The sequence below is a fragment of the Oncorhynchus nerka genome, linkage group LG15, assembly GCF_034236695.1.
Source record: "Oncorhynchus nerka isolate Pitt River linkage group LG15, Oner_Uvic_2.0, whole genome shotgun sequence".
In the NCBI taxonomy this organism is placed as follows: domain Eukaryota; kingdom Metazoa; phylum Chordata; class Actinopteri; order Salmoniformes; family Salmonidae; genus Oncorhynchus; species Oncorhynchus nerka.
In genome coordinates, this window is record NC_088410.1 from 43083158 (window position 1) to 43098001 (window position 14844).

Consider the following 14844-nt stretch of genomic DNA (forward strand, 5'->3'; position numbering starts at 1 on the left):
AGAGCATGCATACGAATTCATCTTACACCTACTGGCATTGCCTCCCTGCCTGCGGGTGAGGTCCCTCACATGGGGCACAAGCCATCCAGCCAGAACTCAACAAGCTGCTTTGAAGCAGCAATCTCATGTAACCTTTAGAAGGTCAGTTTACAAGCAGAGAGCTGAGTTCTTCGGTCTATATTTCACGAAGGAACACTAGGGGCCGAGGCGCAAAGAGGGACCTGTTAAATTCATTAACTGGCACAAGGCCATTGCTCAAGTAAGCAATGTACTGTTAGGGGTTTTCAAGCTTGAAGAGACGGTAGAATAGAAAGGATTGAATTTACGTTTTATCCAGTCGGTATAGGCTACATTGGCAAGTCTCCCACGCACAGCGATTTATCCAAGAAGCTCGAGCTCTTATACAGTTGCGCATCAGTGGGTTCGCATGATATCAGTAGGATATAGGCTATTAGGCTATCCAATAGCCAGAAGAAGTAGGAGGAAGTACAGTAGGCAAACTGCATTGCATAAGTTTCCTTCATGCATATCAAGTTTCCTTTTAATCTCTACATCACTAGGCTTAGCACATTAAAATATATATAGGCATGGTAAATCACATTTTAGATATGTATATATATATATATATATTTTTTTTTTTAATCTTTTTTATTGTTAATAAATCTATAAAGCATAATAAATACATGTAAATGTTTGTGTATTAAATTAAGTGACAATGCGTTTTGAAGTCTAGCTCATCTGTGAAATTGAGCCTATATCACATTGGATTCAAAGTGGTCCTCTTCATGCGTGAAATAGAGAGGCTACACTCGTGCCTGTGCGTCGGATGCTGCTGAGACTAGTGCAGAGTGGGCGAGTGAGCGACTGCGGTATCTTGGCAGGAGCATCAATCATAGGCTCGTCCACATTTGTTTACCGTCGAAATCAGCAGGCGACCCGAAATAAACTCGAAAGGCGATTGAACATTAACGTTTTGGGATCTTAGTTCACATTTTTCCAAACCCGTTTTCAAGATTTTTAATGGAAAATGGCGATATGCACTCCGTCTTGCAGCATTGTCTGCTTGGTATCTTTCCAGATTATCTTGATTTTCAATGTACAGTGGCCTGGCGCCGATGGTCTCACGTTCCCCCAGCAATACACGTAAGTATTCTATATCACTGGCTGCTCAGCTGTCACAGACACAATGCGTATATTGAGGTCCAGCATTTGATTGCCACGTTGGGTGACCGTCATTGTGCTGGTGTACCACCTCTGCTTTCCTATCATTAAATTAGGTTACTCGCATTGTATTTCTGACGTGAACATATTTCTCGCTATGCTGCGACTGATCCGGCAAACGAGGAACGGGCAATAAAACGGGCCATTTAGGATGTTAAAGGGATGTGGACCGTTGCTTTCTGTCATACACAATACATGAAGGAATCACATACAAACACGGCACTATTCCCTAATTACCATTTACCATTGACTACATATATCATTTTCCGTTTAGCCCAACGGTTAAGAGCGTTGTGCTATTAACGGAAAGGTCCCTGGTTCGAACCCCCGACCTGAATAGGCGAGACATCTGTCCTTGAGCAAGGCACTTAACCCTAATCACTCCTTTAAATGGCTCTGGATAAAAACGTCTGCTAAATGACTCAAATGTAAATGTTCTAGATGTGTTATTTTTGTCATATCATTGGCACAAACAATACTGTTTGCTTGCTAGCCAGTCTCTGTCAACAGTCTGGTTGGCAAGAGCAGGCTGCTTGCCACCTAATTGATGGTTGTTGTGTTCATATGTGGCTCAATGGGAGTTTAGTCGTCACAACATCTCTGTGTGTCTCATGATGTCAATGCAGCGCTGGCTGCTGTCTTTGATCAAACTGGGCAGCATCAGGCTTTTTTTGTTGTTGCTTTCCTTCCAGACTGTCACAGTCCCGAGGGGAATATAGTGGAGGTCATTTGTTTTTGGACATGGTAGCATTATAGCTGTGCTCCACTACTTCTAATGCTGTAAAATCTTTAGCTTTTGTTTGTGATTCAAGCAATGTGGAATCAGAATGACACATCAACATCATGTGGACATGCTTTTATTTGGGATGTAGGTCTAGTTAGGTAGCCTATGAAATGTGGGTTTTTGTTTGGTGCTTTGTGCAGAACGACATGCAATGTCTTGATGGTTTGCCGACAACTTGATGGGATTGCATTTTCTATAGGAGCCGTGATGGTTGTGTGTGCAGGGTTACAGAACACTGTTGTTCAATACATTTATTGTACCGTTTTTTTATTGCACAAACGACATACATTCAAGTGTAGCATACAGTCTCGACAAAGTCACTCACTCCAGTCCTCTCTTTTGAAAGCCTTTCAAATGTATCAAGGGTTTCAGAGGAGTGCTGATACAGGATCAGGTTCCCTCTGTCCATGTAATCTTATTCATTGTGATCTAAAAGGCAGAACTGATCCTAAATCAGCACTCCTACTTTGAGACGCTTGATACGTATCGTATGTATCACGCTTCTCAAAGTAGGAGTGCTGATTTAGGATCAGTTCTGCCTTTTATGTGGTTGCTGGGACTACAACCACCAGATCTGGAACGTAATCTGGGGCTAAAGCATGTCTTGCTTTAAAACGGATCTATAGAATGAATCAATAAAAACCTCTGTAGCCATTGGCCCATGTCCACATGTCAAAATAGACCATCTCTGTGCCCTAATTGGTCTGTGAGAGGAGCTTAAAACACTAGCTAGAAACAAGACAGGTAACAGTGACATAAAGGAAGTAAGTAGCCTACAGTTGTACGGCATGGCTTACTCTGGCAGTTACAGTGAGCCCGACAGTAATAATGCCATTCTAGCTATGCTTGAAGCTGATTTGAATAAGCCTGCGTTCAAAATGATCCTCAATCTGTCCATAGTGGAATAGTCATCACTTTGTGCCCTGCTTTTCATCATCCTCTTCCCAGCTCTTCTTCTCCAACCTTTAACCCTTTCACTCGTAAGCACAGCTGGCACTTAACTGGAGACCACAGCTTTCCGGGCCTTTCTCCAGGCTCTGCAGTCAGGCAGGCAGGCAGGCACTCACCAGATGGGACTGGGATCTTTGGGACAGTAGAAGGAAACTGTGGGCCAATGACAGCTGGAGATACTGGGAGCGGTTTGTTGTGTTCCAATGAGAGCAAGGGTCTTTGGCGCAACAGGGGAGGTGTGTTTGTGTGTGTGTGGGGGGGTGATGAATTGGATTATTGTGGGAGGTACATAAGGTTGTCCTCTCCTTCCCTCTGGTTATCTGCTGAGTGAGTGCATTGAAACAGCACCACTTCCCTCAGCCCTGGGTCTCTTCATGTAAGCTAAATGAAGCAGAATCGCCACACTGAAGAACAGCAGCTCCCTCCAATTAAGAATGAATACTGCAGCAGTCAGGGTTTATCCCTTTTCTTCAACCCTCACAGCCCCCAACCTTCCCTCCCTCCCCTCCGTCTCTTTCTCACACTTGCTCTTCCTCAGAATCTCTCTCTCTCCTGCCCCTCCCCCTCTCGGATCACCCCACCCTCTCTGAATATCCCATCCGCTCCCCCTCTCTCCTTGCCTCTCCCTTTGGAAGTGAATATGGGTCACAGCAGGCCGTGTAGTGCTACTCTCTCTCTCTCCGGTCCCTGGGGTGTGCATGGATGGTAGGTAACAGAGGAGAGGCAGGAGCATGGCAGGCAGCTAGCTCCGCAACACACAGTTATCTGATGTCCCAGTGGGGCCCAGGAGGAGAGGAAATGGAGCGCACTAAGAAAAGCCAGGATCGGGCTTCAGCTGCTCTGAGTCACACAAGCTGGGGCATCCCAAATGACACCCTATTCCCTATTTAGTGCATTACTTTTCTAGCGCACTATAACGGCCCCCGGTCAAAAGTAGTGCACTATACAGGGAAAAGGGTGTAATTTGGGATGTTGCCACAGTCAGAGAGAGGGCTTCTGCTCTGCTCTGCTGTTCTGTGGGCACTAGCAGTAGTCATGTAACCAAGCCTGTTTAGTCATGGACTATCATATACTAAAGGCGTTTATTACCACCCTACTCTTCCTTTTAAAAAAATGACCATCTTTGGTCACATCATATCACATATTATGTCTGTCTGTTTGTGTTCGTCAACAGACATGGGGTGCTCTGCGGCTCGGATTGCAACAATCACGAAACAAAGCCTATTTTGCCACCTCTCCTTTAAAACAATACCATCTTTGGTCATGTCATGTCTGTGTCCCTGTGTCCAGCATCTCTTGCGCAATCATCAGACAGTAGCCTCATTTGAATCAGACAGGACTACGGCTATTTTTAAATCGTTAATGAGTCTGTTAGTCGTTGATAGCGCTTCGATGTGTCATCCAGCAGCCAACGTCTGGGAGCGGAATGCATTGTCTTTCGACAGTATCTGTCTGCATCGGCTCTTCTCTCAGACAGCTGTAGTGGTGTCGGTTACATTGTGACTGGCTGTGTTGTGGCTCCATAGCCGATGATTCACGAGCGTGTTTATACTGTAGCCTGGCTGTTACAGTTGTTACCCACTTGATTCTTGTGCTGCTGGTCATGACTCATCTGATACTTGCTACCTACATTGTGTGCCTATATATAGCCCTTCGACTTGATTTCACAGTGTACAAGTGTAGACAACTGAATACACTGTGTTCTTAATGCACAGTCTGCTTTTAATACTCTAGGCAGAGTCTAGGCCTATATATCTTGATGTGGTAGTGACGTGTTTATAGACGTACTATATCTACTGTTTAGCGTCGGAGTCATAAACCCTCTTTTGGAACACTGTAACTGAAGATTGGTCCAGAAGTGTATTTGCTGTGATTGTTACGGTGTAGCATAAGGCAATGGACTACAATAGTAAGAATAATGTGTCCTTCGATTGACTCGCTCCACCATTTTAGATGCGCTTGCTTTACTGCAGCATTTCTCATGCCTGATGAAGCAACAAAATATGGCCCTCGTATTTTACTCGCTCAATGGGCTCATCAATGATTAATGCTCCACAAAGTACTTGAGTCAAGCATTGGGGCTTTGCATTTCTTTTTAGTGTGGAGTCAGGTGGTTGAATGTGCTTCTTCTTCTGGCTTTGTTGCAGGAGAGAATCTAACCCCACCAAGGGAGTGAGAGGAAACTGATGTTCTTGGCTAAAGAACCGCCACTCGGAGAGTTACTTTGCTTCGAATGAGTATATCTTGTAGAAACAGTTCCACTTTTGACCAAGCCTGCGTCCCAAATGGCACCCTATTCTCGAAGTAGTGCATTTCATTTGACCAGGGCCCGTAACCTCCACTTTCTCTCTTTAGCATTTGTTAGAGTGGTGTCGTCATTTCCATGTGTTAAGAGGGGAATGGGAACTGTTAAAGCTGGTTACGGGGATCGCAAGCAAGGTCCTGGTCATAACAAACTCCTGTTGTCTCCGTTTGGATGGGGTTAATATGCAGATGTGCTGGTATTGGGTGACACCTCACCTCCATATTGTGTGTCCACAGAATAATGCACTGGGCCAGGCGCATCGAGCAGGAGATCGACAGAGTCTTCCAGCACATCAGCGGAGCCCAGCAGCTAAAAGGGGTGAGTGCTCGCCTAACCTCTCTTCCCCAGGCTAAAAGCTACCGCATATCATGTTTCAACAGGGAGAGAGACAGCTTGTCAATCTGTCCTGCGTTTTCTCATTGGATCCCATTGTAACCTATATTTTGAACTCATTGCCCCTGATTGCCAAGTCTCAGAAGATGTGTGTCCGAGTTGCCCTCTGTGTACTGTAAAACATACATGTGGGTGTGTCTTCTGTACTGTGTGTGGGTGTGTGTGTGCGCGTGCGTGCGTGTCTGTGTGCGTGTCTGTGAGCCTGTGACCATACTATGACAGGTGACTGAACAATACAACATCCTTTAACATATACTGCACAGTAGCCGAATCGTAAAACTTGGATCAGCTGTGGGCCAATGGGTCCTATACATGGTGAGGGATGGGTGTCCTCGATGCTGTGAGTGAGCGATGACTGATGGTTATGGCTCGTGTTCTCTGTGTTGGTGTCAGAGAAGAACAGATGGTCTGGCAGCCTGCAGTAAATCCTTGATGGGAGCCATGCACCTTTTCCTCATTCATTTACACATAATCCTGCCCAGTGTCTGAAACAGCTCCGGGAGCGAATGTTCCATAGCCTGGCGCTACACAGTGTAGGCCGCAGGAGAATCCTGTGCTCTTTTGAAAAAGGCCCATGAATTGAATTTTATCTGTGGTTTCTTCCCAAACTTGAGTTTTTACTCAACTGCGAGTAGAATGGTCCTGGAGGAAATAGATGTTGTTTTATGGGCTCCTGACCAATTGTGATATTTTGTGTGTATTTTATTGTACAACATGTTTCCGCCATTGTTTCCTATGTCCGAAAAAGGCTTCTGGACATCAAAACAGCAATCACTAACCTCGATGAAGATTTCTACTTCAATGAGTCGGCAGCGAAGGACTTACTGCTCATTCCCGACCAGGCCCAAATCCACGACATACAGAGAACAAAGAGGCGGCGTTATAAAGGCCGGCGTGCGGGATATCTGACGAGACTACGGTCGGCAAGCGGATAGACCGCCTCTACCCTCTGTTCTATTGGCCAACGGGCAATCATGAACGAGCTCCGTTCGAGACTATGCCATCAACGGGACCTGAAGAACTGTAATATTCAATTCTTTTCGGAGTCATGACTGAACAAGGACATGGATAATATACAGTTAGCTGGGATTTCTGTGCATTGGCAAGACAGAACTCAGGGAGGAGGGGTGTGTCTCTTTGTTAACAATGCCTGGAAGTCTCTAGGTTCTGCTCTCCTGAGTTAGGATACCTCATGATAAGCCGTAGACCACACTATTTCCCAAGAGATTTTTAATCTATATTTTTAGTAGCTGTCTATTTACCACCACAAACCGATGCTGACACTAAGACCCCACTCAACTAGCTGTATAGGGCCATAAGAAAACAAGAAAATGCACATCCAGAGGCGGCACTCCTAGTGGCCAATGATTTTAATGCAGAAAAACTGAAATCTCTTTGACCTCATTTCGACCAGCATGTCACTTCTGTAACTAGGGGAAAACAACTCTAGATCACTTTTACTCCACACACAGAGACGCATACAAAGATGTATACAGTCTGTAATACCTACGCGTTTCAAGCAGACCACCATAGTGCCTGCGCCCAAGAACGCTAAGGTAACCTGCCTAAATGACTACTGCCCGTAGCACTCACATCCGTAGCCATGAAATTCTTAGAAAGGCTGGTCATGGTTCACATCAACACCATCATCCCAGAAACCTTGGACCCACTCCAATTCGCATATCGCCCCAACAGATCCACAGATTACGCACTCTCTATTGCACTCCACATTGCCCTTTCCCACCTGGACAAAAGGAACACTTACGTGAGAATGCTGTTCATTGACTACAGCTCAGTGTTCAACACCATAGTGCCCTCCAAGCTAAGGACCCTGGGACTGAACACCTCCCTCTGCAACTGGATCCTGGACTTCCTGATGGGCCACCCGCAGGTGGTGAGGATAGGCAATAACACATCCGCCACGCTGACCTTCAACACATGGGGCCCCTCGTGTGCGTGCTTAGTCCCCTCTTGTACTCCCTGTTCACCCACAACTGAGTGGCCATACATGACTCCAACACCATCATTAAGTTTGCAGACGACACGACGGTGGTAGGCCTGATCACCAGCAGTGATAGGGAGGAGGTCAGAGACCTGTGTGGTGAGAACAACCTTTCCTTCAACGTGAACAAGACAAAGGAGCTGATTGTAGACTAAAGTAAACGGAGTTCCAAGCATGCCAACCCATCCACATCGACAGGGCTGAAGTGGATTAAGTCAAGAGCTTCAAGTTCCTCGGCGTCCACATCATTAAGGACCTATCATGGTCCAAACACACCAACACAGTCGTGAAGAGGACAAGACAACACCTCTTCCCCCTCAGGAGGCTGAAAAAAAATTGGCATGGGCCCTCAGATCCTCAATGTTTTACAGCTGCACCATTGAGAGCATATTGACTGGCTGCATCACCACTTGGTATGGCAACTGCTTTGCATCCGACGGCAAGGCGCTACAGAGGGTAGTGCATATGGCCCAGTACATCACTGGGGCCGAGCTCCCTGCCATACAGGACCTTTATACCAGGCGGTGTCAGAGGAAGGCCCTCAAAATTGTCAGACTCCAGCCACCCAAGTCATAGACTGTTCTTTCTGCTACCGCACGGCAAGCGGTACCGGAGCTCCAAGTCTGTGACCAAAAGACTCCTAAACAGCTTCTAACCCCAAGCCACAAGACTGCTGAACAGTTAATCAAATGGCTACACGGACTATTTACATTGACCCCTTTGTTTGAGTTTTTTTGAGCTGACTCCATGCACTCTCACTAGACTACTCACACATACTACATTGACACTCCAACACACAAAACACACACACACACATGCATATTGATGCCACACACACACATTCACTCACAAATAGGCACTCTTCACATGCGCTGCTGCTACTCTCTTTATTATCTATCCCGATTGCCTAGTCACCGTTATCCCTACCTACATGTACATATTACCTCACTTACCTCAACTACCTCGTACCCCTGCACATTGACTCAGTACCGGTACTCCTTGTTTATCAAATGTTATTTGTCACATGCGCCGTATACAACAGGTGTAGACCTTGTCGTGAAATGCTTACTTACAAGCCCTTAACAAACAATGCAGTTTTAAGAAAAATATTTACTAAATAAACTGAAGTAAAAAAATGAAAGAGCAACAATAAAAGAAAAATAACGAGGCTATATAAAGGGGTTACCGATACCTTGTCAATGTGCGGTGGCACAGGTTAGTCGAGGTAATTGAGGTAATATGTACATGTAGGTAGGGGTAAAGTGACTATGCATAGATAATAAACAGCGAGTGGGACCCCTGTGTTGAGGGTCAGCGTGGCAGATGGGTTGTTACCTACTCTTACCACCTGGGGGTGGCTCGTCAGGAAGATCCAAGATCCAGTTGCAGAGGGAGTTGTTTAGTCCCAGGGTCCTTTGAGGGCACATGGTGTTGAATGCTGAGCTGTAATTAACGAACAGCATTATCACGTAGGTGTTCCTTTCATCCAGGTGGGAAAAGGCAGTGTTGAGGGCAATAGACATTGTGTCGTCTGTGGATCTGGTGTGGCCTAAATATCAGTATATAGGTGCCAATCCTGCTTGTGAAAGCCTGCTTGTGAACAGTAAAAAATCAGCACAAAATCAATAATGGCATTCTAATGACTATAAGTGTCGATATGACAGTGGTCAAAAATAGTATATTATTGACAGTTATTGGACACATTATTTGTGGCCTCGCTTGTGCTTACAGTATGGTGTGCATCTTCACGCAACAGTTGGATCTCATTTATCTGTTATCCCTTGTCCTAACAGTCACCACAAATCTTCGACACCTTCACTTGATTTCAACACTTCCCACAAACAAGTCGCTTGGAGTGGAAACAGGTGTCGTGGGTTCTGTTCCGAGTGCATCTGCCCACCTTGCAGCTTCTCCTCCCCGGGAGCTGTGTGCAATTTTGGCTCGAGCAATGGCTCGCGTTCAATCTTTGCTGCTCTCTTGGCCCTCATATGTCTCTCACGTAGCCCGTGTGCCAGACACACGATGAAGTTTCTTCTGCTCATGGGTGTTGTTCATGCACTGCTTGAACAACACGTGTACGTTGATAGCAGCCAAGTCAAGCATGTTGAAGAACACAGCAACAGGCCAGCGGCGAGTTCTTCCTTACACCTAAGTACAGCAGTGAAATCTGATCTAAAACATTATCCGACACTCGTTCACCTGCTGCCCGATATGGATCCTTCAGCACGAATCAGAATCATTTATTGTTATTTAACCTTTTTTTAACCAGGAAAAGTCCATTGAGACCCAGAGTCTCTTTTTCAAAGGAGACCTGGTCAAGAAGGCAGCAACAATTAATACATTACAGAATTAAAAACGTACAACAATACAATACAACAACATGATCCAGCCTAAAAAAAAAGCATTTACACTCCTCTGTAACAGAGTCTCTCATCAAAATTGTAAATTCATTTAGTGGCACTAATTTATCTAGATGAAGCATGGATTGTAGACTATTCCATGCCTCTGGTCCACAAGAAGAGAAGGCAGTCTTGCCTAATACTGTAAATGTCCTGGGGACTTTAAGTAGCAACCACCTAGCAGACCGGGTATGTTGGTGAAGGAGACCAGACTACAGAGGTAAAGAGGGAGTTTACCCAAAAGTGCTTTGTAGATGAACACATACAAATGTAGCTTTCTGCGCATATAAAGTGAGTTCCAATCCACCATTTTGTACAAGGTGCAATGGTGGGTGAGTGACTTGGCATTTGTAATAAAGCATAAGGATGCATGATAAACAGTCCAGTCTCTGTAAGACAGAGGTGGTTGCATGCATATACAACAAGTCACCATAATCAATTACAGAGACAAATGTGGCCTGAACAAGCTTCTTTCTAGCCATAAGTAGGAAGCAAGCCTTATTATGAAAATAAAAACCCAATTTTAATTTAAGCTTCCTCACAAGTTTATCCATATGAACTTTAAAGGACAACTTGTCATCCAACCATATACCTAGGTATTTGTAGGATGGCACTTTTTCAATGCATAAACCACCAGATGTGACTATGCTAATGTTCTCTGACTGAGTGTGAACTCTGGTAAAGGTCATGAATGAAAAATGTTGTACATTCAAGACCAGATTGAGTGTAACGCTTGTTGTTGGTGGAAGAAGGAGTAGACCAAAGCGCAGCGTGGTACGTATTCATAATGAGTTTAATAAAGATGAATACGGGAACAAAAACAACAAACCAACAAACGAACATTTCTGCAAATGCAACAACAACACGAAACAGAAAATAACTACCCACAACTCAAGTGGGAAAAACAGGCGGCCTAAGTATGGTTCTCAATCGGAGACAACGATTGCCAGCTGCCTCTGATTGGGAACCATACCAGGCCAAACACCTAGAAATGGAAAACATAGAACACAAAACATAGAATGCCCACCCCAACTCACGCCCTGACCAAACTAAAATAGAGACATAAAAAAGGAACTAAGGTCAGGACATGACATTGAGACCATAAAGGGAGGCCTGCAGTGACTGAAAAGCAGTCTGGAGCTCTTCAACAGCCTGAACCAGAGAAGGAGCACATGAATATATGACTTTATCATCTGCATATAGATGCAACTTTGCTGGTTGCATCCCATTTCCCAAAATCATTAATACAAATTGAGAACAACACAGGAGCTACAATGGAACCCTGGGGCACACCTCTATTAATCTCAAGAAAGCTAGACTTGTGATTGTCAGCATATACACATTGCGTTCTGTCAGAAAGATAGTTACTAAACCAATGTACTGCCCCTTCACTGAGACCAATGTTACTGAGTCTAGCCAGCAATAATTAATGGTCAACTGAATCAAATGCCTTTGTTGATTTATCAACAGGGTAGCCTAGTGGTTAGAGCGTTGGACTAGTAACCGGAAGGTTGCAAGTTCAAACCCCCGAGCTGACAAGGTACAAATCTGTCGTTCTGCCCCTGAACAGGCAGTTAACCCACTGTTCCTAGGCCGTCATTGAAAATAAGAATTTGTTCTTAACTGACTTGCCTAGTTAAATAAAGGTAAAAAAAAATAAAAAAATAAAAACAGAGTATCACAATAATCTGAGATGTCATGATAATTATTTTTCCTTCAGATTTTATAGCAACACTAACGCAGCATGTGCATCCATTCATCTTGGTCTTGCCATTGTAAATTATGCACCCTCTCACTGTGTAGCGTACTCCAAGTAGGCCTAGAGTAGACTAACACAACTGATTGGATTTGGTGGACTGATATAGGGTACACCATTTTGAGATTATAATTAGAAAAGATCAATACTATAGAATGGCCCGCCCTGTTCTTCATTCACAATTGGTGATTACATAATTATGCGTCTTTCGCATCCCCTCACTCATCGAATCACCCATTTTCCTCCATCATACTATACTCTTTTTTTGGGGGGGGTCTTATGTTATATGCGTGAAATTAGTTTCGGTGTAGTTTAGGTGCAGTTTTGAGGCAATTATTGGGGTGATTATAAACTGGACATGGCACATTCAACTATTGGAGAAGGAGCGGAGCAGGCCAGGGAAAATCATTCCAAATATTACATGCCCCAAAAAACTGGTTATAACTCCTGTTCTGTTTGTGAAATGAAGAGTCTAACAATGACAGTGTGTTATATAGACTTATTTAGGGAAAGTCAAGAACAAGGGGGACATGACTTTAAAAATGGCAGTAATTAAACATTCAAATGTGTTTTGAGATATTATGATGCTCTGACTTTCTGGTGTTAATATAAACAATTACAAATAAATCCATTCATATTTTGTTTAGGAAGGTCATAAAAAAACATGATACAAGACAATTTATAAACCTAAGTTGTTCATTTAGCAGACATCATAGGCCCTGCCCTACCACAGTCAACACACATATTGTTTTTAATCTTTGTTTCCATTGAACATGCCATACAAATAAAGCAATTTTAATTATATATATAAGGTGCATTGGTTTACTTTACCAAAAGTATGTGGACATCTGCTCGTTGAACATCTCGTTCAAAAATCATGGGAATTAATATGAAGTTGGCCCCCCTTTGCTGCTATAACAGCCTCCACTCTTCTGGAAAGGCTTTCCACTATATGTTGGAATATTGCTGTGGGGACTTGCTTCCATTCAGCTACAAAAGCATTAGTTAGGTTGGGCACTGATTTTGGGTGATTAGGCCTGGCTCGCAGTCGGTGTTCCAATTCATACCAAAGGCGATGGGGTTGAGGTCAGGGCTCTGCTCTTCTACACAGATCTTGGCAGACCATTTCTGTATAGACCTCACTTTGTGCACGGGGGCATTGTCATGCTGAAAAAGGAAAGGGCCTTCCCCAAACTGTTGCCACGAAGGTGGAAGCACAGAATTGTCGAGAATGTCCTTGTATGCTGTAGCGTTAAGATTTCCCTTCACTGGAACTAAGGGGCCTAGGCCGATCCATGAAAAACCCCAGACCATTATTCCACCTCCACCAAACTTTACAGTTGATACTATGCAGTCGGGCCGATCATGAAGCGCGATCCATCACTCTAGATAATGCGTTTCCACTGCTCCAGAGTCCAATGGAGGCGAACTTTACACCTCTCCAGCCGACGCTTAGCATTGCGGATGGTGATCTTAGGCTTGTGTGCGGCTGTTTGGCTATCCAAACCCATTTCATGAACATACATTAACATTTAAGTCATTTAGCAGACGCTCTTATCCAGAGCGACTTACAGTTGTTGTGGTGACATGGCTTCCAGAGGCAGTTTAGAACTTGGTAGTGAGTGTTGCAACCAAGGACAGACAATTTGTACGAGCTACGAGCTTCAGCGGTCCCGTTTTATGAGCTTGTGTGGCCGGCCTTCCACTTCGCGGCTGAGCCGTTGTTGTTTCTAGACATTTCCACTTTACAATAACAGCACTTACAGTTGACCGAGGCAGCTCTAGCAGGGTAGAAATTTGACAAACTGACTTGTTGGAAAGGTGGCATTCTACTGTATGACTGCCACATTGAAAGTCACTGAGCTTGTAGGTACGGGTCATTCTACTGCCAATGTTTGTCTATGGAGATTGCATGGCGGTCTGCTCAATTTATATATATTTTTTTTTACTAAACTACATTCCTAAAAAAATTATGTACTTTTTACTCCATATATTTTCCCTGACACCCAAAAGTACTCGTCACATTTTGACAAGAAAATGGTCCAATTCACACACTTATCAAGAGAACATCCCTGCTCATTCCTACTGCCTCTCATATGTCGGACTCACTAAACACAAATGCTTCGCTTGTAAATTAGGTCTGAGTGTTGGAGTGTGCTCCTAGCTATCTGTCAATAAAAAAATAAAAATAAAATGGTGTCGTCTGCTTTGCTTACTATAAGGAATTTTTAATTATTTATACTTTTACTTTTGATACTTAAGTATATTTTTAACCAAATACTTTTAGACTTTTACTCAAGTAGTATTTTACTGGGTGACTTTCACATTTACTTGAGTAATTTTCTATTAAGGTATCTTTACTTTAACTCAAGTATGACGATTGAGTACTTTTTCCACCACTGCCTATCCGTTATCACATTAATGGAAGGTGTGAAAAACAATAATAAGCTACTGTTTGTGTTTCCCTGGCTGAGTTGATGAGCTGATTTGGCCAGAGAGGAAGAGGTAAGGTAAGAGGTTTAATTTACCAAAATCTGTCCAAAATAATCCCAATGCGTTTCAATGTTCTTATTTTGGACCAAGCTTGTTGCCTGCCTTCCCGCCTTGGGACAACAACTTCCATTGTTATGGTGGAGACATGAGCATCTCATCATTATATACAGATCTCTGATTTGATCCAACAGTTTATTGGCCGCTAATTAAACAGCTTGTTGAACAGCTAATTTCACCATCCGCACTCCTGCAATGGACAGTGCTATCTGGGATCCTTGGGACGTATATACTCTAAACCCTAACCTTAACCCCAACCTTTACCCTAACCGTTACCTAACCTTAACTCTTACCTTAACCATTTTATATTTCTACTTCAATGGGTTAGGGACGTCCCAAGGATCCCGGATAGCACGGATCATACTGCAATTTGCGCCAATCCTGTCTCTTCAATCATGCGACAATGTTTTGGTCATTATCATTCAAGAATCTGGCACTTTGCCGCACTCATGTGTTAATGTTAAATTGCTCCAACTGCTAAAT

At 43.9% G+C, this 14844-nt stretch overlaps 1 protein-coding gene across 1 annotated transcript in view; it reads left to right on the forward strand.

The window, feature by feature from the left end:
* The first annotated feature begins 837 nt into the window (after window positions 1-837).
* The window catches only part of cacna2d2b (calcium channel, voltage-dependent, alpha 2/delta subunit 2b), a 92280-nt gene continuing 78273 nt past the window's right edge, over window positions 838-14844 (forward strand). Inside the window, exons 1-2 of the mRNA XM_029682409.2 lie at window positions 838-1143; window positions 5498-5579. Coding sequence (XP_029538269.1) covers window positions 1028-1143; window positions 5498-5579 — 198 coding nt within the window. The 5' untranslated portion in view covers window positions 838-1027. The remainder of the gene's footprint in view (window positions 1144-5497; window positions 5580-14844) is intronic.